General features: G+C 44.8%; 1 protein-coding gene across 6 annotated transcripts in view; it reads right to left on the bottom strand.

Moving 5' to 3' along the window:
- Positions 1–23,727, bottom strand: part of EXD3 (exonuclease 3'-5' domain containing 3) — a 215,484-nt gene that overhangs the window by 166,367 nt on the left and 25,390 nt on the right. For all 6 annotated transcript variants that reach the window (XM_030461428.1, XM_030461430.1, XM_030461425.1 and 3 more), the window contains one exon: positions 7,573–7,684. In XM_030461428.1, the coding sequence (XP_030317288.1) occupies positions 7,573–7,609 (37 nt within the window). In that variant the 5' untranslated portion in view covers positions 7,610–7,684. The remainder of the gene's footprint in view (positions 1–7,572; positions 7,685–23,727) is intronic.

Genomic DNA, 23,727 nt, shown 5'->3' with positions numbered 1-23,727 from the left:
CACGACCCAGCCAAGCCAAACAAAGTTTTCCTTGAGTGATTACATCTGCTGGAGAGTCTGCAGCTTGCACTCTCTGCATTGCTGAGAAATTCTGTTAATTGTGTCTAGGACATTTGAAATATCCCAAGAAAAGCTCCTCTGTAACCATGAAAGCTCTGAACTGCGTGAACTTTTCAAATGCTGAATTACTGATAGCTTGCTACGTGCTTCTTGAAGTCAAAGCTGAAAATTGCTTTACAGAAGATTTTTCTGGGGCACAGGGAGAAAACCAGTAACAAAATCTTTTTTTTTTTTCTCCCCAAGAACAAATAAAACAATTTAAGAAAAATTCTTCTGCTTTCCTGTGTCTGTGTAGCTAAGAACCAAGAGCATCCAAAGAAAAGGAAAAGAGACCTCCTCACAATAGGCAAAAATAAAATAAAATCAAATGAATGATCTGTAAAGCCAAAGCCTCCCATTTTGTAAGCCAGAACCACTCTCTGGAAGTCAGCAGGGATAGTGGCAATAAAATAAAAAACAGATCAGGTTTTGCTGGGCCATTGAACTGACCCAACTCAGTGAAGGGTCCAGGGTAGCAGCACTGAAGTGAAGGGGCTGATTTCTGTACCCAGGGCTGGGGATGGGGCTGTGAGGGACAAGGACAGAGAGCAAGATCCTTCCCTTGCAGTTAAGCTGCTAGATCAGTCAAGACTGGCATTTGTTCCACTCTGTCAAACCCTACTTCTTTTCTTGTAATGCAGAGATACAAATTATTAATTATATAATAAGTGTCCTTCAAGGACCTCCAAGGTACAACGTTGAGTTTTACACATTCTACAAGGCAAACAACCAGCTCCAAGTTCAGGTAAAACTCATCCATCAGCCACAAAACAGGATCCCTTCTCCTGCTGCAGCTGAGTACAGCCAGGCTGAAGCTGAGCACCTGGAGCTGGAGTTGCAAGCACTGCTGGAAGGATGCAGATGCACAGATGGATCTCAGTACCATTCAGATTGGATTTTTTTCAACTTTTTTTAAAAGAGTACCTGTCCCTAAGATAGGCAGCCTTTCCAGGCAGAACCTCCTCCTCTGCTCAACTCTTCAGGAAGCACAACCACCCTTCCATGGCCAGGACTGGGCCATTTAGAAACACCAGCTCAGCATCCACTGAAGTATCTTCAACACTGAAGGAAATTGGAAGGAAATCTTCAATGCTGAAGGAAATCTCAGTGGATGGAAACACCAGAAGCTGCTGAGTGAAAGATGAGGTGGCAGCTCTGAGATGAGAAGCCTGAACTGAACCTGGGAGCAAAGAGACCAATGGCTCTGCAGCCCCTGCCAGGAGGTACAGGGCACAGACAGTCTGACAGACAAGGAGGACAATTTGAGAGCATCTACTGCAATTATTTCAGTCTTCAAAACCATGGAGGATTCCCTAAAAACCTGCAGTCTCTTGTGGAGGAGGCTGGGGTTGTGTTTTTTGCTTATGTACCCCTTGGTTTTTGTCTTAGTGGACAACACTCATTTCCAGTAACCATCGGCTGAAGTGGAAAAGGAGCATTTAACAATAAAGTGCAGGAATCCATTCTGAGTAATGGCAAGCCATGTGCTTTTATGAAACAATAACACACCAACATAAAATAAATCAGTGCCTTTTAATTTAACAATGTAAATTACCCTCCCACCTGCTGTGAATCTCCAAAAAGCTGGCTGCATATTTACCAAGCTGTCTATCCCAGTCTCATTCTGAACTGGCCTAATGCCCTGGGGTTAAACTGTAGGACTCTGTCATCTCTTGCACTCGTATGACCTAAGAAAGGGAATGTGGCCTTTTTCCCACAAGCCCAGAGTGAGAACATCATAAAAGCTGAACTTTAGCCCCCTTTTTGGGCAGGCAGCACAATAGCAAGGAGGATGCTGTTACTCCCTGGAGGCTCTGCTGCTGAAAAACATCACCAAGCTCAAGTAAAAGGTCAGTAGCTAGGATTGCATCTCTTGTTTTCCTCAGTTTTCCTCCGTCAAAGGCAGTTAAACATTCTTTGCACGCCCCCCTCCCTCCTTCTGAGAAATGCAGGAAGGAAGTGCTTGCAAAATAGTTTAATTTAAAAGAATTCCCCATCTCACACACAGCAAACACTGCTTCAGACTCAGAGCAGGACATTTCTTTTGCCCTCCAGGTTCCCAGTAAAACAGAGGGGAATCCCTGCAGTGGTAACCATCCCTCTCTCCCCAGACCCAACCAGAAGCTGTGTTTTAACTCCCAAATGCTTTGGCTGAGGGGCAGACACCTTGGGTGAGAAGCTCTGCAGCTCCATGCAGACCCTACAGAGCACACACACCTTGCAGGTTCTTGGCAAGCAGAGGACATCTGCCCAGGGACCAGGAGGTGTGGAGCCAGGGAGAGGAGGATGCAGGAAACCCTTCATCCTTCCTGGTGCTGATGGTGCCAGGCACCAAGAGGCACTAACACGGTCCTGGGCTGAGGACACAGTTTCACCTCCAGCTGTTCTCCTGCTGCTTGTTTGATCTCATGGGATGTTTTTCCTGCAGTGTTTGTTACCTGGACTTGTTTGGGACAGTTAGATTTAACCTGACCTGTGTCTTCACTACCTTGATGTCAAAGAACCAGAGTGGGAGGAATTAGCTCTTGTGCTCCATCCCTTTTTGCCAAGAAGAATGCAGGGATCAGCAGGCAAATGATGGAGAACAACTTTGTTACTGATCCCTTTATGTCCCACACCCACATATCCACTCAAGACATAATTCCCCTCAGACTGTTCTCCTCTCCCTGGGCACACAGCATTTACCATCACAAACCCATTTCTTTCACTTTTCAGAGACTTTTGGCAGCCCTGAGGACTTGCCTTTCCTCAAGCCACAGACCATGACAGCCCCCATGTCCAAAGGGGCTCACAAGTCTCTGCCTGCTTTCACTTCTTGGAGAATCCCCAGTCCTACAGCCAGAGGCTCCTGAAACAAACACCCAGGGGGGGTTCAGCAGCGCTGATCCTGCTCCTGCCCTCCCACGTTCCTGACATTGCTGGGCAAGCCGAGGTGGATTGATTGCAACTTAGCACTCTTGGACTTAAAAATGACCCATCAACAAATCACAACCCTGTCTCTCTCTCTCTCTCTCTCTCTTTTTTTTTTTTTTTTTTTTTTAACCCATTGCTGTCACAGAGCATAGTTAGATTTATAAAATAAATAAGAGATCAGCACACGTGGGAACGGAGCAGAGCTGCACCCACAGCCCATTAGAGTGATGTCTTCTTCCCCCAAACAGGATGGCCAGGACAGGCAAAGACACAATCATTTATTTTCTTGAAGGAAATTAAGAAATTTTGCATGTTGTTAATGGGAGCACTTTCCCATGCACAGGCAAGCAGCTTCACAGAGGGGAAGATTAATCCTTTCACAAAACAGGGAAATGAGACTGCCAAATGCCACAAACTGTCTGGGGACTTTGAGTCCGTGGCAGGACCTGAAACCAGGTTGGCTGGGTTTTGCTTTTCCCCTTTTAAAGCTGACAGCTTCAATTGACAGCATCTACCTGCAGCCCTGACCTGGGAAAAAACCTGATTTTCCCTAGTTCTAGGCCACTGCCCTGACAGATCAGACCTTAGGTTTTATTACAGTTATTACTGCTGTTTATTATCCTTCCCACCCCTGGTAACTTTTACCTTCTTTTCTTTTTCAATGGGTGTTACTTATGTGCATTTCTGGTAGATTTAAAAGTAACTCAGCATTGCAGAAATGCCTTCAGATTTTAAGTAAGGAGTCCACAGTACTGCATTCTGTAAAGACCTTAAATAAGAAATAATTTCTGTCCCACAGGGTACTGTAAAGGCATTTAAAGAGCTTATCCTCCACCCCATGCCTGCTGCAAGCCCAGACAAATGATAACAAAAATGTGAAGCAGAGGTGAAAGAAAGAAATAACCCCAGAAAGGCACAGCTGGTTGGGCAGATGAGGTGCTTGCACAGGTAGCCACACAGAGCTGGGGATTTTTTTTGCTTATCAGGACTGTTCAGAATTACACACTGGATTTTTTAATGATAAAGAAGTCTAAAAAGAATGAACTGCTCTGAAACATGTACAACCACAGCACATCAGGCAGTATGCAGAGTGGGTCAGAGTGGCCAGATTTCAGTCAGATGCAATTTGCTTCTGGAAAGTCTTCACCAACTTCCACAACTCTAGCCTAAAAACCTTATCATTAAAACAACATCTTATTTATTTATTTATTTTAGAGCTTACACTCTTATTCAAGTTTCATCATGACTTTACTAAAACACAGCCTTACGTAAATACAATTTTGACACTGAGTACACTGGGCACACTGCAGAGTCCCACTGCAGGGATTACTGCCAGGAGCCTTTCCAGGGAGAACAGAGGAAAGGTTGAAGTAATCCTGTAGTACCAGTTCTTTCAGGAAAAATCCAACCCCACCAAATACCACATTCTTCTACTATAAACAACTGCTGAGTTTTCAGGGTAAGTTTGGAATATACCATTAAGCTGGACTCTGACTTGAATTTTACTCCAAACCCTCCAACATCCCAAACAGGGAAGACTTGAAGGTTATTTTAACTCCACACTAATTTACAAGATGCTGTGCTTTAGCTGACCCCGGGTTCAAACACTGAGTACAATTCAACAGGGGCATCAGTTTGCAAGAAGGAGAGCAGGTGTTGGAGCTGTGCTGGCTGATAGCCTTTCCATCCCCCTCCTTCCATTTCCCAGTATAAACCAGTTCACTTGGGCACAACCTACTACAAGGCCAAAGACCAATAGGATTGCTTTCAAAAAACCTGCTGGAAAAGGCAGAATGACAGAGATGGTAACACAGGCAGAGCTGCCTCTGTGTGGATGCTCACACTCCAAGTCTTACACATGGCACACTCAGGTGAGATGTAGAAGGGAAATTCAACCTCAGGTATTGGAAAGCTGTTTCTCCATCCAGTTAGACTCTTGAGATTCTGTCATATCCCATTGTACAACAGCATTATATGGTGATTGCTCATCATCTCTCACCAGCCCATCTCTGCAGCCTCTTGCTTTCAGAACCAAAATGAAATTCCCAGCTCAAAGTTGGAGAGAATGCTAGGGCCATACTGCAAAAATACCCCCACCAAGTAGCTGTTTTAAGGAATTGTTTAAAAAGTGTTACAGATACGTCTGAAAATATCTAAATATTATATGGCAGCTTTCAAACAAAACCAGTAGTATGAGAAAAAGATCATGTGTCAGTTTTGAGTCTCTGTTTGGAGAGGGGCACAGAATCAGGCTCAGCACAGGTGAGTCATTCAGAGGTGAGGCCTCCACCTTATTTATTTCCTCACAGATTGTGTTTGCCTCATCACTGCTCTGCCCTGAAGACCTGACAGAACCTCTGCCAGACAGGAATCACTTCCTTCTCCTCTGGCCAGACACATTACCCTGGGGTGCTCTGGATCAGGGACCATCCCCAGTCACTTCCTTGGCTTAAGGCTCCACAGCCTGTCAGTGCTGGAACTCCTGAACTGATCATCAGCCCTCTTCCTGCTTTTCCCCCTGTTTTTCTTTGTTAAACTGCTTCTTCTAAAGTGGAATTTTTCTAATCAAGTACTTCAGTAGCCAAGGGCAAGGGAAGAAAACCCTGGGTAACCTGCAGTCAGACAGCCCACAGATCCCAGTGCTCTGCACTCAGGCTGCCTCCTAAGCGTTTGTGGGAGATGTGTGTTTTCCCCTTGTGGGGCTGGGATTGTTTGGCTGGGCTGGGTGATGGATGGTGGAGAAGGCTGTGTCTGGAAATGTGCTCCCAAGTCAGCAGGAAGCTGAGGGGGCCTTTGCCAGCACTTCCTTCCTGCATACAAGGGGAGGACAGAATGGGAAAAACCTTGGCTGTGCCTTACCCTGAGAAAAGTGCTACCCTTCCAGCTGGATTACAGTAAAAATATTTTAATCTTTCACAAGATTATAATATCCTTCCTCTCTAAGTATAGCTGCAGTGGTAGAAAGGCTCAGATAATTCAATGAAGTGACAATGTAAAACTCACTGGGTGGCTCCAGGGGGCTGGTGCTGGAGGCTGAACAAAGGGAGGTCCAAACTGCAAGATCCCTGTCTTCAGCCAAGATATAAATCATGGTTAGATCAGATCTGGCTATCCCAGTATCTTGACTTTAAGAGTACCAGTATTATGCACTTGACAGAGGGTGTAAAATCTACACCAGTACACTGGAAATGTGACTCTCTTGGGAGCTTCATACCTGTGCCTGTTTTAAGGAGAGGATCTAAACTCAGGGCAAGACACTTATTAGCCCTACAAAAAATAATGTTGCAATGACAGTCTGTGAATATTCTAACCATGAGATCCACACATTTCTCACAAGCACCCAGCATGGTTTGTGTTACACAGAGGCTTTCCTTGAACATCTTCTTCCAAAGAACCAACCTCTGGGTCCTTTTGGGGATGATTCTGCATGACATCCTGACATGTCAGCATCATCTGATCACAGGAAAGAAAACGTGGAGAATATTGAAAACAGATATTCCATCTTACCACAGGAATTTGCCAAAAATTTTCCATCCTGAACTCCCTGATTCAAACCCATAGACAACAGCAAGAACTTCAGTGTAGGAAGGTGTTCAGAACCCCAGAGCCATCAACCTGGGGATGTGACAACAAGGGCATGGCACAGGGTGCCACTTTTTTTGCTGTTCCAGCAAGGGGATGCCCTCACAATCCCCTCAGGCAGATATTGTCTGGATGAGTTTGTCCAAACGGGCCTGAAAAAGTGAGGAAGGAATTCTCTGGACTCTTGACAACAAAAGAAAAATCCCCAAACCTGGGAGCAGACGGCACTGAAATGGCCTCTGCTTCTGAAAAAGGAATCAGACAAAAAGACCTCATCCATTAACAAAGAGCAGGGAACAATGGAAACTGTCAAAAAATAGCCCTCACATCAGAACTAAGAATGCCCCTTCACACAGCCAAAAAAGTACACAGCTGAGCTGGAGCCTGGGAGGCAGTCAGGCACTGCCTGCTTCAGGCCCTTCTCCTTTGCAGAAACTGCCAGAAGCACCAGATGACACTGAACTCTAATAACCAAAGATGGGGATGGAGAGGAAATTTGTGGTAGGATTGAGCAGAATGATGAATGAATTCCTGCCCATTCAATCTCTCCAGTGAGGACCCTGACAAACCTTCATGAAAAAATAATATGCATGTGCATCTTCCCTGGATCTTCCTTTATGGGGGAATGCCACTGCAAAAGCAATTAACAAGGAAACTAAACTATGAATAAAATCTGAATGAGTTGTGTAACACAGTAATAAAAAGCACGTGTTGTTCTGAATTAGTGAGAAGTTATAAATAGAAGTTGTTTCAAAAAGTCTCAACCTGGAACACAGTTCTGACAATGCCAACAACAAGATGTGGACCAGGAAACCTCAAAGATCCAGTAACCTCCCTGGCACGCTCTGAATTTACAAGTTTTGCTCTTCTTGTGACTCAGCATTCTCCTCCAATAGCAGTAAGAAAAATAAATGGAAAGCAAAGCATGCTGAACAAACAGGAAAAGAGAAGCAAACATTTGGACAAGAAAAAACTCACCCCTGGGCTGATCACTTGAGTCACCATCTTGATCCATCCCAAAGGCAGCACCAAGTCAGGATGCTGAGCTTAGTGGTCTACAGCTCAGGATTGGTGGCCCAAGCTCTTGCTTCTGAAAAGAAAAAAGGTGGTGTGACTATCAAACCATAGGAACTTCACCCTAATAAGACAAAGGAAATATCTTGTGTGTGGTCTGTGTCTTTACATCTAAGCAAGATAGTGGTGAAACTGTGCAAAGATAATTTAGCACACAAGTCATAGTTCACTGCTTGAAGGTGACTGAACCTAATGGTGAATCAGTCAATTAAGTCAACCAAAAAATGCTGAAAAGTGGCATCTGCAATCTCATGCATGTTAAAGCCACATGAATTTAAAACAACATGTGAACTCCCAGAACAGGTTGTGATGAGCTCTCAGCTTTCAGTTGCACAAACAGGAGTCTCTAACACTGTTTACTTGATTAACCAAACAAAAAAAACAGACCTATCTAACTTCCAAACTGGACTAACAGTCCATGTAAGACTGTTTTTGCTAAACAGCTCCTCCTCTTTGTTTGTTTGCCCTTCCACCCATCACATCTTGACTGTGGTAGAGTTGGGAACAGACCCCATGCCTCCCAAATCCCCATCCAGTGCCTTAACCACCACATCCTTCCTGCTGAATCACAGCACAGAGTTGTTTATCAGGAAGGAAATTCCCCCTCAAGAGTACTCACTCTGAGCGTGCTGGCAGCACACAAATGCTTAGAAAGATCCAAATGGAGTGGCAATAACAACAAGTGATTCAAGTCACTGGACAAAAGGCTAAAGGTATATGTACATCTGGCAGAGCTGGTGGTTTCCTTAAAGCCCAGCACCTGGGTGAAGAGGCTATGAAAAAAATCTTATCTCTCCTGAGAAAACATCACCAAAACAAAAAAGCAGTTCCTATTCTGCTTGCTTATGGCAATATACAGGAAAATGTGAAGTGAGAGTGACTTAAAGCTTTAAAAACAAGTAGGCAAATACTAGGAAGCAAATTGTATGTGTAGTCTTCTCCCTCCTGTGATTATTAAGCCTATTTCACACTTATGCAATCTGCCCTTTTATTGCTTTATTGTTACACACAAGCATAAGCAGCAGCACTGATCCATCTGCAGAAGAAAAATGAGTAAGGAACATGGGTGAAGGTGATGTTATCCTGCAGGTCCTGAAGATGTGGTCCTGGAAGCCCTAACAAAAGCTTTACCTGAAGACCATGCCTGTCTTTTAATTGACTTTTATAAACTGGATCCTGAAGTTAAACCCAGTTCAGCAGCTCTGGGGGCAGAGTTGACCACAAACCCAACACCATTCAAGCTACACCCAAACTCTCTGCTCTACTCTTGAATGATGACATCTCAGGCTCAGGATGTCACATTTTTACCTACATCCTGAGCCTATTTACAAGCAATCTCAGTAACCTGGGTTATTTCAAAGTGGGAAAAAGAGACACAGGCTGAAATACAAATAGCAGTTCCACCTATTTTTACAATCTTTTTATCATATAGATCTTTAACAGCTCAGAAAGAGAAACTCCATCTCCCCGTGATAAGGACATAGGAAAAAAAGCACAGACACCGAAAAAAACCAAACCCCAAACATTTTAGGAAAAAAACAAATAAAGCAAAAAGCAGTCAGGCTACATGGTTCTAGAGTACACCCTTCACCTCATTAGTTCTGACACTAAAACTAGAAAGCAGCAGAGAAAGTATCAACAGATGTCTATCAAAGTGAGATGGATTATCCAGGCTATTCCTCTCAGCACGGTGAAATCTGCCAGCTTGACAAGAATTTATTTTTTATGGCAGTTCCTGTCCACGTTTCTAACATCCATCAGCAACTTGTTGTGACATCAAGGGCATAAATAAAACCTGAACCCAGGAGAATGCCTTCCTGCACACTGAGTGCCCAGCACATCCTCAGCATCAATGGGATACCAGGAATAAAGCAACTGTTGTGTGCAGGTACCAACCATGCAGAGGAAGATTGGAAACCAAGAAGCTCACCCCCATCCCTTCCTAATCTCCAGCTGGCCATGCAGCTCAGCCCTGTGTGTTTTACTCCTGGGAGTAGAATTGACCCTGCATTAGAAAAGCAGCAACTTCCAAGGGCTGGGTCACCACTCCCCCCCCAGCCAGGATAAACAGTTTACCAGCAGCATCCAGCTGAAGTGAAGGCAGTGACTCTTTATTCCATTTCCAGCAGTACAGCTGGGCTATGCCCTCAGAATATTCAGAACACAGGAACAGGCTGCCCAGTGTTGTGGAGTCTCCTCTGGAGACATTCAAAGCCCCCCAGGATGTTCCTGTGTGACCCCCACCAGGTGCTCCATGATCTCTCAAGGTCCCTTCCAACCCCTGACACTGATTTCTGTGATTCCAGAGAGTGAGCAGGGATGATCCAACAGAACCTCTCACAGTGAGATGAATCCTGCTTTCTAAGGAAGGGAAAAAAGGTGGGGAGAAACCCCTGAAATTCACAGTTCAATGCCTCTTCTTTCCCCCATCTTCTTGAAGTATGTGTGAAGCCTCCCTGTTATCCAGAATGGGAATGGGGATGGCTCTGCAGACCAAGCTCCCCTCACACTTCTTATGCCTCACTCAGTCTCATGGAACACTGGAAATAATAAAAAAAAAATCATCCTGGAAATAACCAACATCACTGCTGAAACCCAGGGCAAGGCTTTGAGGGTGTTTTCTTTGTGTCTGAGGCCCCAGGAAAGGATGCTGGCTCCAGAACACCAAGTGCTGAGCTTCCCACCTGCTTTTCCCCTTCGGGGGCTGAGTCTGGGATTGTTTGATGGTCTCTGGCACCCTCTGCTGACAAACTCCCACCGACCAGGTCCCTGGGAACTCAGCAGTATGCACACAACTCTCATCTCCTTTTCTAGATGAATATTCCATAACTAGAGACGAAAGGGGACTAAATAATTGAGTTTATTGTAATAGCAGTAGGCAAATCCTTCATACTAGGAGACACAGTGTGCTTACTTTAAATGCTGATAATTCAGTAACTCAAGCTCTCAAATGAAAACCAAGCTTATGTTGCTTTCCTTCTTTCCAACCTTTGTGTTAACACCAGAACCACAACAATACTGGGGACTCCATATGTGACTTCCAGTACTTCCCAGAACACAGCCAGGGCTGTTTCTTTTTGATTTATTCAGGCACTTTGTTTGCTTCCCAGCAATTTGATTTCAAGTTCAGGCACTGCTGTTAAGCCATGAACCCAGACATAGGAACATCTGTCTTGGGAACAGAAAGCATCTGATCATTTTCCCTGGGATTGCTGAGGAAGCTTCATCATCCTGCATCAACTTCTGCATTTTCTTTTTCTATAATGCATTAACCATCCCCTCGAGCCTGGCACTTCCAAAAGGCTTTGATGGACAGACTCTGGCACGCAAACCTGAAGCAGCTGAAGACACTGCTCCTGCCAGCTGTTTGTCACCTTTTTCTGCTGGGAGACAGCACAGCTGGCTGGGAGCTGCATGCCCATCCAGCTCAGAGTTTTGGCACACTGATGTGAACAGTGGGTGAAAGAATTTGTGTGAAACTGCTGAGCTCCATGCCAGAGAAACAGAGGTACAAGGACACATTCCTTCTGCAGTGCTGAGAAGCAGTGGGGGACAGTCCCCTCCTAAACTCCTGCAGCTGTTTGGCCAGCAGACATGGAGCAGAGCACCAGCACAGCTCATCAATGGGTGTAGGAACATCAGCTGAACTCATGCCTCCTGCTGGAAACTCCATTTGGGGGGTTGCTCACAAGGGATCATGAAGAGAGGCTCTACACTATAAAGTTTTGGAAGTGTAATTAGGTTGGTAAAAGTGCAGTAAAAACAATCCCCTCCTGACTGACAGATGCTTCAGCAAGTTCTCAGCCAACACAGATACAAATTTAAGACTCCTGGAATACAGGGGAAGATGAAGGGAGGAAATTTTTCCTTTTACATAATCCTTCTTTAAGACTTGAAGCTTTCCTTCTCCTGAAGGCTCTGCTTGAGTAACTGTAGACACAACACTGAACACAGGAGCCTTTCCAGGATGGATGAGTAATTTCAGCAATCCAGTAAATTATCTCCATCTTGATGTGCTTCCCTTGCTCATCTCCCCTTTCTATTCACTCAGAGAGGCTTCAGCTCTGATCTGTTGATTTCTTCCTCAACACTTTCACTCCAGACCACGTCTAAATCCTACTAGAGTCAAAGCAGAATAATCCAAGGATTTCCTTTCAGCTCAACATTTCCTCTGTTATCCCTGTTGCTAACAAATCCCTCTGGGGCTCCTCATCTCCTGTCCTTGTCCCAAGTCACCATCAGCCTGGCTGCCCCCCAGCCAGCAGCTCTGCAGCTTCCACAGGTTCCCCATAACACTCAGGTTTCTGGGCAAGCTCCTTGGCTGGATCCTGAGGGCATTGCTTCCACCTTGCCAACATTTTCAGAATTCAGGAGTCCCACAAGCATTTTAATTTCGAGGTTATTTCAGCCAACTTGACCTAGATTTCCTTTGTAGTTTTTTTCTCACCTTAGATCTGCTATACCTTGTCAACAAGAAGCTACCTCTTCTAGCAACTTTTGCCTCTTATTTCTGTTTCTTTTACACTGTGGGTCCTCCCATCTCCTTAAGGGAACATTCTCCTTGTTCAATGCTCAACAGGGAGGATGAAGAGGCAGGAGCTGCAGCAATCAGAGATCAACTGGCAACAATTAAAATGTTTGAATGATTGGTAACAACTGAAAAGCTGGAGGAGACCCTGGCTTTGCTGTGGCTGAAAATCCTGGGTAATCCTGGAAGTATTGATTAAGACTGATTACTGGCCTGGTCTGCTTTGCTTGTTCTCTGAGAAGACCTCTGTCCTAAACAGTTTCACCTGTTGGTACCTAAGGGATTGACACCCTCCTGTCAATCCTGCAGGGTAGGGGTTCTCACTGTTCCTTTCTGAACAAGTTTCATCACCAAATGACATCTAGTTCAATTAAGCCTCCTTATCAAAGTCAATTAAGCCTTTGCCAAGCTTTTAGAGCATGGAGCCAGTATCTTCCCCACATTCTCCTTGTCAGCTTCCTCATGCTTGTACCCATAGCATGAGAAACAACATCACACCCCACCAAGCCACAAACCTGAGTCACATTATGCACCACCCACTCTGTGCTGAGTTTTTGTCTCTTCCCAAGCCATATCAGTGTTATTTCCATCACTCCTGACAACGAGCTGCTTTCAAAACTCCCTTGAGGAGAGCTCTTCCTTACCCCAAATCACCTCCTGCAGAAGGACTTCCCCAGAAAGCAGGCTCTGAATGCAGTGATTAAGCCCTAAGTAGGATTCACAAGGTCATCCTTGGTGGCATAAACAGCTTTCACATGGGGCCTTGGCTTGTAACCAAGTTTGTGGGAGATGATACTGTCCAAAACAAGGGGAATTTGAAGTCAGTGTTCTCATCTCCTCCCAGCACTCTTGGAAGGCTGGGACCAAGAAGCCACTGCTGGGTAGTGAGCCAGGTTTTCCCCTGTGACTGGAAGCTGGGTCTTCAATAAACTGCTCATTGCCCTTTGGTTCTTATTCTAATGAACAGGCAAGGGCTTCCAGCTTTCTCTTGCTCTGGAGTGGCTCAGACCATCTCAGGGGAATAAAGTATCCAAGTTCAAAAGCTCAGGTTAATTTTCAGTAGAGTTTAGAGCAAGGCAGGCACAGTCACTGTGAAACTGCCCACTTGTATCAGGAGCTCACAATAGTTACAGGAGATCTTCAGAAGTTGAGGAAAATGCTTTTGGACTGCTCTGCATCCATACACAATGTTATTAACCTGAAAGGCATGTGTTTTTCTCAGTATGATTTATTACTTGCAGTTAGAGTTACAATAATCATGGTCTAATTTTTCAGAAAGTATTACAGTTTATGCATAGTTTTAACCACCTTTTGAAAGACCTTTAAGTAATGATGAATCGACCCATAAAATAATACAAATGTTAGAACTAACATATTATTCTCCTTTAGGCACGGGCAGGAATATCTGATTTATGTCTGCCAAATGATTTGGCATCTGAACAACTGGCAACAAATTCAAAGTGAAGCAGCAGAGCTGTGGGCAACCACTGGAGAGATTGGGATTCTTTCCCTTTTCAAGATGAAATGCCATGTCTGGCTCTGGGATGTTATGATCTAGTTCACTTGTTCACAGGGCAGCAAGTTAGCTACATCAAGATAACATGAATCTGCTCTGCTTTGCCACTGTGCCATAAAGCACCCCTCACATTAAGCCTGATGTACACACAAGTCCACACTTGATCAAAGTAACCACTGGAAAAAGATCTCACCCTGTTGTGCTCTCCTGGGAAGCTCTCCACCCTGTAAGTCTGCAGATGCCTACCAGAAATTGCAGGGTCTGAAAAGCAAATTAAAAGGGTACCAAGACTTCCCAGAGAAGGGCCACAAGGATGATGATCAGAGGACAGGAGCACCTGCCATACAAGGAGAGGATGAGAAACCTGGGCTTGTTCAGCTTTGAGAAGAACAGGGGAGACTTTTTAATGATGTTCCAGTATTTAAAAGTACTTAAAAGAAGATGGAGACTCCCTGTGTGCAAGGAGTCACGTGGATAGGACAAGGGGTAATGGGAGGGAGATTTCAATGGGACACAAGAGGTAAATTTGTCACCATGAAGACATGGAAATGCTCCTCACCATGCCCCTCAGCTCCTCTGAACTCCTGTGCCCCTCAGCTTCTCCAAAGCTGTCTGGGATGCAAAAAGGAAATCTGAGGCAACATGCTGAAAATGGAAAACTGCATCCTTCTAAAAATTATTAATCACTTCAAATGCTGAAACAATACCCTTTGTCAAAGCTGTGGGTGGTGAAGCTGGCACAGCTCCTACTAAAGAGAAACTTCATCTTCACTGGTACAAAAGCACAGAGCAGCATCCTGTGCTGCTGAGACACTGGACCTGAGTTTCTTACAAGGTATGTTCACCACCTCCTGTAGCCCAAGAGTTTGTGGAAAACAGGAAGACAGAAACAACTTGGGTCAACAGAGTCCTGAACCAGACACCACACGGGTGCTGCAGCAGGAGGAAAGCTGCTGATTGGCAGTAAGTGCTATTTACTGGGAGGAAAACCATCTTTTTTACAAGGCTGTGCATCCCTCTGGGAAGCTCTAATGGAAATGGTGCAAGTGAGGCACCAACACAGGACTCCACAAACCTCCCTGAGAGCAGGAGGAGTCACTGAAGGATTTGCTGTCCCAGTGCCACAGAGGAGCAACCCCTGTGCTGAGACACGAAGGAGAAGGAGCAGACAGAGACCCCGAGAGGCACAGGGTTTGTCTCATTCTGGTCCAGTTCAGAGTCTGTGGGAGGGAATTCAGCCTGGCAATACCTGTCACAGGTTAAAAATAAGAAAAAGGGAGCAAGGGAAAAGCTATAAAGGTACAAGGAGTGAGGACACCAGAATACATATATAAAAAACGTGCCTTTCCAAGTACAACTTGCATTGCCTCTCTCTTTCTGAATACTCAGAGCTAATTCACAGGCAGCCAAATTATAATTTTATTTCTCCTACAACAGAAACTCAGAGGAATATGCTCACAGTAACCAGCTTTTAGACTTGGAACAGAGCTCCTCAGGAAAAAGGAACAGCCCAGCACTAGCAGGGGACGTGCCTGCTGTACAGATGCCTTCAGAGCACAGTATGTTCCATCATCTCTTTATCAAACCCTCAACTAATTAAACAATCCTCTTGTCAGAGGGGACAGGCATTGTTTGTGTGACCGATGCCCTGTAAACATCATGGGATAATCTCCTTTTTTTCTCCCCCACTTCTCCCAAACAGCTGGGGGATGCACTGCTGCCTCTCCAGAAGCCTCTGCTCATCTGTCACTGCTCCCTCAGCTCTGCTGCTGCACGCAGCATCAGAAGCCAAGCTTAGGACAATAATGCCACAGCTACCCCAACAACTCATCTGATACCATGACATTAGGAGTCCCCAGGCCTCTGAAGGGCTGAGCAAACTGTTAGGAAGGGGCAAAGATGAGATTCCTGGATAGAACTGACAATGAAAATGATATTGATCTATAAACGGCAAAAAATGCAAAAAGGAAAGGATTTCCAGGGCCCTCTTTTGGCTTCAGTACTGTGGAAGAAGAGGTTGCAAATGCTAAAGCTTTGATCAGATGGCATCAGGCTTGCTCACACATCTGCACAGTGACAGCAGCACAAGCTGTTCACTCAACATTCAATGCTGAGCCCCAGGCCCCCTGCAGAACAGCTCGGAGCAGCTGGGGGTGTGGAGATGCCACAATAAACAGGAATTGCAGAGGGCAGTTTCCTCCTGTGAGATGAGCAGAGTGCTCCTGGAGGATGCAAAATCCAAAGGGTGCATCCAAAGGATGTGTGTAGGTCCCCTCACTGTATTCCTGATGCAGGGGAAGTATTCCAGACCTCAGTGAGAGTGCTCCAGCCACCCCTGTCAGCAGGGGTGACAGCTCTGTTACCCCACAGACATGGCTGGGACAAAGGCCACCCCTGTCACTTCTCCATCAGAGTTTCTGTTTTCCTACTCCTACCACCACCAGCAATCCAGACTTAATTTCTGTAGGAAACTCCAACTATCTGGACTTGGAAATTTTGAGTTCAAATGCAGCAGCCTGACCCCACAAAGCATCCCGTGGAAAACATCCAGATTATGCAGAACTGCCCTTCCCAGGAGAGAAGCAGAGAGCAGGCAGGTGGCAGCCCCCACTCCTGGCCCAGGTGATGCTCCCTGAACCTGGGGACATGGGCTGGGACACTCTGCTCCAGGGTACTCTGGTGGCAATGGCTTCACCACCCATAACGAGGGATAAGCATGGTTTTATTTGATGTCAGGAGATTGTGTCTGCTGGTTTGAGTAAGGAGGAAATGGGATATTTCTGTAGGAAAGGTGAGGAGGAAGAGGAAGGAGGCAGCAGCCATCTGCCTGGCTTCACCCAGCCCTACCTTGAATGGGCTTAAAGCTCCTTCAAAGGAGAAACCACAGGGATGTGTCCTGTGCTCAGGACAGAACAAAACCCAGGAGACAATACATCCAACAAAATGGCTGTTCCTTTTTGCACCTCATCTAGACCACAACAGGGAAAAAAAAAAACAAAACTGCTCTATTTTTAACCTACCACCAAGAGAGACTTCATAGAGCCATGCTCAAATCTGCACAAGTTTCTCATCTTAATCCAAGCTAAACTCAAGCAAGTGTAATGAAGACATCCCAAATGGAACAAAGCAAAGCCAAAATAATGTTATCCTAGGAAAACTGCACAGATTTGTCTATCTGTAACAAAACAAGCAGCAGTATCAGCCTGAAGGCTCCTTTTCTTCTCTCTCCCTTTTTTTTTTTTCTTTTCCTTTCCCTGGTGTTCCCTCCCCACCTCATCGCTGCAGCCAAGTTTTAAACAATATACATGAAAATAGCAGCTTTCAATCTGTTAATGAGGCCACATGGCATCCCAGGGCACTCTGGAGGGAAGGGTTCAAAATGCTTCTTAGTGCAGCCTGCACTGCTCTGAAAAATGTAAAGCATTTCAACCTGGCAGGCATTCCACTTGCTTTCCAAGTAAAAGAGCACTCAGAACTCCAAACACATACTGTGGAAAGAATGATGCACTTGTGGAAAAAGGGAAAGACCCATTTGCTTTTCTAAATTTAAAGATTTATAAATCAGTGAAAATAGAAAGCAGAACACTTCTGCAAGTTATACCTGAGCAATCAAACAGTTGTTGGAGAAACAAGTACCTGTTTTTCCTGACCTACATTTGCAGGCTGGCAGGAAATCAAAGTTCATGTCAAATTACAGAAGATTTTGAACAGACTTGCATGCACCCTCCAATCTCAGCTATTAAATCTGTTTGGGCCCAGAGTTTATTTTTTGCAGGAAAGAAAGTATCACTTTTTCAAATGACACATGCTTGGTGTTACCTCAATGGAGCAGGTATGCTTTTTGTTGTAATCCTAGAAGGGGGAACAGATTTTCCATGGAATTTGGCTCAGCTGGAGGCATTTTCCTCTCCTTGAGCTGCTGTATACATTATCTCCTATATTTATAATGAAACCCATGTGGTTCAGCAGACACAACCACAAACATCAAACTAGTCTGGCTTTGTCCTAAAGGCCTTAATATGCAAAGGTCCCAGCAGCCTGTGTGGGTCTGGTCTTCATATAAACAAACAGCAACAAACCAACCCCAATCTTCTCAGCTAACCACCAGCCAAGTCCTTTCAGACAAGACCTACAGACAAGTGGGCCATAGTTACAGCAGCAAAGGAGAACACTTTCATCTGCTTCCATCCTTACCCCATCACAGGGCCATCAGATTTCTCCTTGACTCATTATTTTCTCAGAATCCCAGACTGGTTTGGGTCAGAAGGACATTAAAGCTCATCCATTCCCACCCCATGTCATGCCCAGGGACACCTCCCCCAGCCCAGGGTGCTTCCAGCCACATCCAACCTTCAACACTGCCAGGGATGGAGCAGCCACAGCTTCTGCGGGCACCCTGGGGCTCAGCACCCTCACACCAAAGAATTTCTTCCTAATATCTCATCTCAGTTTCCCCTCTTGCAGCTTGAAACCCTTCCCCCTCATCCCATCCCTCCAGGCCCTTGTCCCAAGTCCCTCCCCAGCTTTCCTGGAGCCCCTTCAGGCACTGGAAGGTGCTCTAAGGTCTCCCCATTGCAGCCTTCTCTTCTCCAGCCTCAACACCCCCAACTCTCAGCCTGGCTCCAGAGCTGCTCCAGCCCTCCCAGTATCTCCATGCCCACCTCTGGACTGGCTCCAACAGCTCCATGTCCTCCTGGTGTTGGGGACTCCAGAGCTGGACCCAGCTGGACCCCAGGGGGGCCTCCCCAGGACTCCTTTCCTGTGCTCACAGGACATGAGACTCTGCTAAGGGACCCCAGGCTGCACCCTGCTCCTCTCCACCGAGATTTGCACCTCTGTGATAGAAAAGTCTCATCCATCCAAGAAAAAACAGGCACTGGGAGCTGCAGTGGTGGGACAGGACAAAGCAGAGCCTGTGTTCATGAGGACAGAACTAGAGAGCACAGCTTGGAAATAAAACCAATCTTTATATTATAGCAGATTTCCCCCCCAAGACCACTAAAGCTACGACACAGCAAAGTGCACCTCCTCATCCTGACCTCTGCAAGTTTTATTAGCTGCTGAAGTCATGAACCATCACACCCTGCTTCTGCAAGTATCTGGTTTAACACAAACTTGCAAAGACTGTGTGTGAAGGAAACACATTTTAGGTTTCCTTTTTAAGTTTCCTTTCTTTTCGTGCCCATTTTCAGATCTCTGCAGTTTCACAATGTCCATGTTTCACTCAAATTAAAATCACTGCATTGCAAAACACATCCAAGACAAAAAGTTGCAATTAAGCCTAATTTAAAAAAAAAAAAAAAAAAAAAACAAAAACCAATAACCCAGTTTTTCACAATCATGGCAGAAATTCTTTACAAATGCATCTTCTTCAGACCCAGCTAAATGTGCCCAAATGCACTGAGGATAAAAACCCTCAAGACTCCATTGGCAACCAGACTTCCCACCTATTCTCATCCCCGTGAATCAAATCACTTCTGAATTCATACCTAAACAGATGGATTTTTCTCATGCTATCTATACTAACCAGACCAAGCCTAAAAACCCCCCAGTGCCCTCCTGAATTCCAGTCAGAGCTGACATGAAGGATAAGGAGCCAGACATCCATTAGCAGGAACCTAAACTGGGTTTTGGGAACTGCTGTTCTCACTTATGTTTTTTGATTTATACCTCAGAACTGCAAAACTAATGAGATTCTAATGAAAAGTGGGACATGATTCATTTGTTTCAACCTCCCCCTCCTCTCCCCAGGAGGTTTGGTTTATTTTCAACAAGCATGCTACTGATTAAAATAAGAGGTGACATTTTTAAGAAGCTGGAACATAAACCTGTTCCCAAATGTGCATGGTCTAAAATGACAGACTGGTTTCTGCAGTTCACAGTTTCACTGCCTTTACCTAAGTTACTTTGTTCAAATGTTTATGTTTGTTTATTTTCCTGGTCACTACTACATAAACAAGAAAAATCTAATCTGTGTATCAAGTAATTGTACTGAAAACTTGACTAAAAGAAGTCAAGCCTCTGGCTGTCTAGTTTCTTTCCTGCCCTAAACAACACTCAAACCCCCTGCATGGATGTGAAGCATAAAACTCTTTGCAATTGAATGACACATAAAATTAAGAAACTAAATCTAAAGCAAGGTGCATCCATATAGTTCTCCTTGCTGAACAAGCTGAAGTCCAAGCTCACATATTAGACTCTTCTCAAGGTGTATCCACCACTGAATATCAGCATTGGACAAGGGGGACACTGTGAAAAACATTTTATTAACAATAGGCAGGTCTGTAGCACCATCCCAAGCTGGAAAGCTTTCAAGAATACTTGTTACTAAGCCATATATTTAACATCTTTTAATCTCCAGTGTACCTCCCATGATATGGATGGGTTTCCTTGCTGCCTTTCATGCTCAGGACAGCTCAGAGAGTGCCGTGCTCCTGAACCACACATCTAGGAAGCCTCTGATCAGAAACTCAATCTCTCAATACAATAAGGTCACTGAGAAATGAAACACTAAACCAGAGCCTTTAAACAGGCATTTAAATGAGGAAATTAGTTCTATAAACATCAAGTATTTGAACTGTCCATTTGTTATGGAGAACGCAGCAGGACCACCAATTACTAAAGCCATGGACTCCAAATTGGCAGCATTTGCTTTCCAGCATTACATCAAAATGCTGACTCCACCAGCCAGGAATTTAACTCCTCAAGATACAGAAAAGCACCAGCTACAAATTATGGAGTGACAATTTTAATACTTATTCATTAAAGCACAGTCACTGCCTCATGGCTACGTTGCACAACCCAAAGCTTTGGATGGCAGAGGGCAGCTTCCCAGTTTGCCCAGTCCCCTCCCTCCAACCTTTCCCTTCTTTTCCTACATGCTTGGCACTACCAGCATCTCCATCCTACAGGCATTACACCCCAGTAAAGTGAATCACTTGGAGGTTTTAGGGGATGAGACAATTCAGTCCCCTAAATCTAGACGTTCACTCTCTTTTTAGAGGCTATAATTCAGTCTGCAGCATTCAGCTGAAGATCAATGTCCCACACAGAAACACACCAAAGATAAGTTGTTCCACCCAACTTAACAAACATTTCCTTGCAGTCACACCCTCTTCACATAAAAGCAGGAATCTTTCTAAACTCATACTGAAAAATTCTAGTGGAAGGTCACAAACTGTAACAATGGATAATTATAACAATCATCAGACAAAAATTAAAAGTAAATTGCTCATCAGTTTGTTTTTTTTTTTCAAACTGCCCAAGCCTCAGGAACAGCATGTTTTGGACAGAAAAGAATTTGAATTTAAAAGATTACAACAAGCTGCTATTCATCAGCTCAGAAACCAGTACTGGATTCTCCTGCAAGAGCTCAGCTCTCCCAGGAACTCGCCTCAAACATCCTGATTTAAAACCTCCTCTTTGATTAAAGTGATCTTTAGACAAAGAGAGCTGCTCCAAACCTTTTCCACCTCCAGGCTGAACAAATCCATAGCTCAGGATAGCACCCAGCTTATGGCTCATCCCATCTGCACTGCCCTCCCCGAGCTTTCAGAGCTCCTACCTTGGAGATACAGGAATGGGAAAGGTTTTGGGACCAACATTAGGATTAAAGAGAGAGAAAAAAACATTCTCTAGAAAATACAGCCAGTATGTTCATTTGGAGTTTTCATTGAGGAACAAAAAAGATGAAGAAAAACTACAATTCTGCAAATGTCTCCTTCCCCAGAGTCACCACCCTCAAACCAAACCACACACCAGTGCTGAGACTGGAAACCATGGGATGAGAAAGCAAATGTACCCCGTGATGTTATTTATCTCCAACTCCCAGATGAGAAACTGAAACTCAGAGTGAGCCATTTCTGCTACCATTAGGCACATGTCTCCAGATCTCAGAAACTTGGGATTTATTTATTTTTTGTTTAAAGCATTCAGCTTGACCACACAAGAGGTACTGTTTTTCACAGCTATGTTGCTCTAGGTTTGTCATCAAGTATCTTTTACTCAACTATCCCAACCTGGATGGTGAGAAAAATTATGCAAGCTTTTAGGCAGAATCCCACCACAGGTATTCTAGCAGGAGGGATTTTTGTGTCGTTTAAACTTCCTCCTCCATCCACTGGTCAAGTTCCACAGGCTACAAACTACTCATATCTGGCTCTTTCCTCCCAAAAGAGGATTCTCTCATCACAGCTTGCCTTCACCAGCCCTGCTCCCCTGACAATACCCTTTACTCCTCTCTATTCCACAAGCCTTTTCCTTTCAGGAAAAAAAAAAAATTCTTGCCTTTTCCTTTATTTTCTTAAATGAAACTCTGAACAACCACTCTGAGCGTGCTTAGCTTCAAGACAGCCACCTCTACATGAGATCTCTGTAGAGGAAATAAGAATAGAAATCAGGATTTGGTAGGAATGCAATTCCCCACTTGCTTCCCTCTACCCCCTCTCATTATAGGAACAAGTAAGGCAGAGCTCTGACAGACAGGAGCTGTCTTAACTACACACTCCAGAGCACATCCATCTTCAGCAATGGGAAAAGCAACAATTCTTCTTTTAAAAAAGAAAAGAAAGTTGGTATGTGGTCATGTAATTAAAGCCTGTCACAACTGACACCCCCACTGTGGTGGCTGGTGTGGTGCAGGCATCCTTAAATCCTGGCATTTCCTCATCTTAGGCATCTGAAATCCCTGACATGTTTTTATTGTACCACACCATAAATTAATTGTGCAGCAGAAGTGATGGCTTTAAAGTAGAATTCTTCAGAATGACAACAACCCAGCTAGATCCCTGGCTAGAATTAAGCCCCTACCCCTGGCTCCTCATTCACACTCCAGTCCTGAGATAGAAACACATCTGTGAACAAGCTTGAGCACATGCACATGCTCACTGTGCTTAAAATTAAGCATATGATAAAGCACTATGGGCTTTAACAACAACAACAAAAATTAAAACAACAAAAAAAAGGCTTTTTTAAAAAAGCTACAGAGAAAACACACAGGGCTGAGATTGAGATCAGAGAAGAAACTGTAAAGTAAATGGCTTCAGAAAGGACTCTGGCTGACAAGAGGAGGTCACCACCATTAGAGGTCCCAACACAGCTTTTTTCTTTCTCATTCTCACCCCAAACAAATGAGGAGCAGTACAGAAGCCATGAGCCCTAACTGGGAGGTAAGAGCATTGGTCAGGATGTGCCCCTGCGTGGGTGTGGGCTGGGTTGGTCACTGTGGAGTGGGATCAAAAGGGGTTGTTAGGGGAACAAGCAGGAAAGGTAAAACAATGGCTGAGATAAGAAGCATCTCAACAAATATGCAACCAAACTTCTGGGTTTAGAGCCCCCAGGAGGGAAGGGTTTGGCCCCCACCCTAAAGATGCAGTCCTGGTGCCAAGGCTGAGCAGCAGGAGATCAAAGGAAATGCTGAGACTCTGTAGGAGGAGGATGAGGAGGATGAGGAGGATGAGGAGGATGAGGAGGATGAGGAGGATGAGGAGGATGAGGACGATGAGGACGATGAGGACGATGAGGACGATGAGGAGGTATGGAGGACACTGCTTCAAGGTATGGAAGGAGCTCATGACACCTTCTTCCAAGAGAGATTTCTTGAGAGCAGCCAACTTCTCAGTCACAAGATCCCATCTAGTGACCTTCACCCAAGAGCTCCTTCTTTCTAGGAATAAATGACAAATTGTTTGCCTCTCCTGGTGAGCACAGAGCTCAGGGTTCTCACACAGCTCTGTGCAGAGGGTGCACTCAGCAGCAGATCAGCTGCTCCTGCAATTCATAAGCTACAAATTGAAGAAACACACCAGGAGCTAAAATGAGTTTCCGAGAACAAAAACAGCTGGTAAAGAAACAAAAGCCAAATATTCTGCTGGCTGCTGGCTGCATTTTTTTTTTTTTTTTTTTAATTTAGCTTGAAACGAAATGAAAAAAAATCTGCTTGGAACCCAAACAGTCTCTAGCTGAAAATGTGGTGTCTAGCCTGAAAAACAGAGGCTTCTGGACACAAAGCCAAGCA

This window comes from Calypte anna, chromosome 17, assembly GCF_003957555.1.
Source record: "Calypte anna isolate BGI_N300 chromosome 17, bCalAnn1_v1.p, whole genome shotgun sequence".
Taxonomy (NCBI): Eukaryota; Metazoa; Chordata; class Aves; order Apodiformes; family Trochilidae; genus Calypte; species Calypte anna.
The sequence above is the reverse complement of the archived record's forward strand: the minus strand, read 5'-3'. Positions and strand labels throughout refer to the sequence as shown.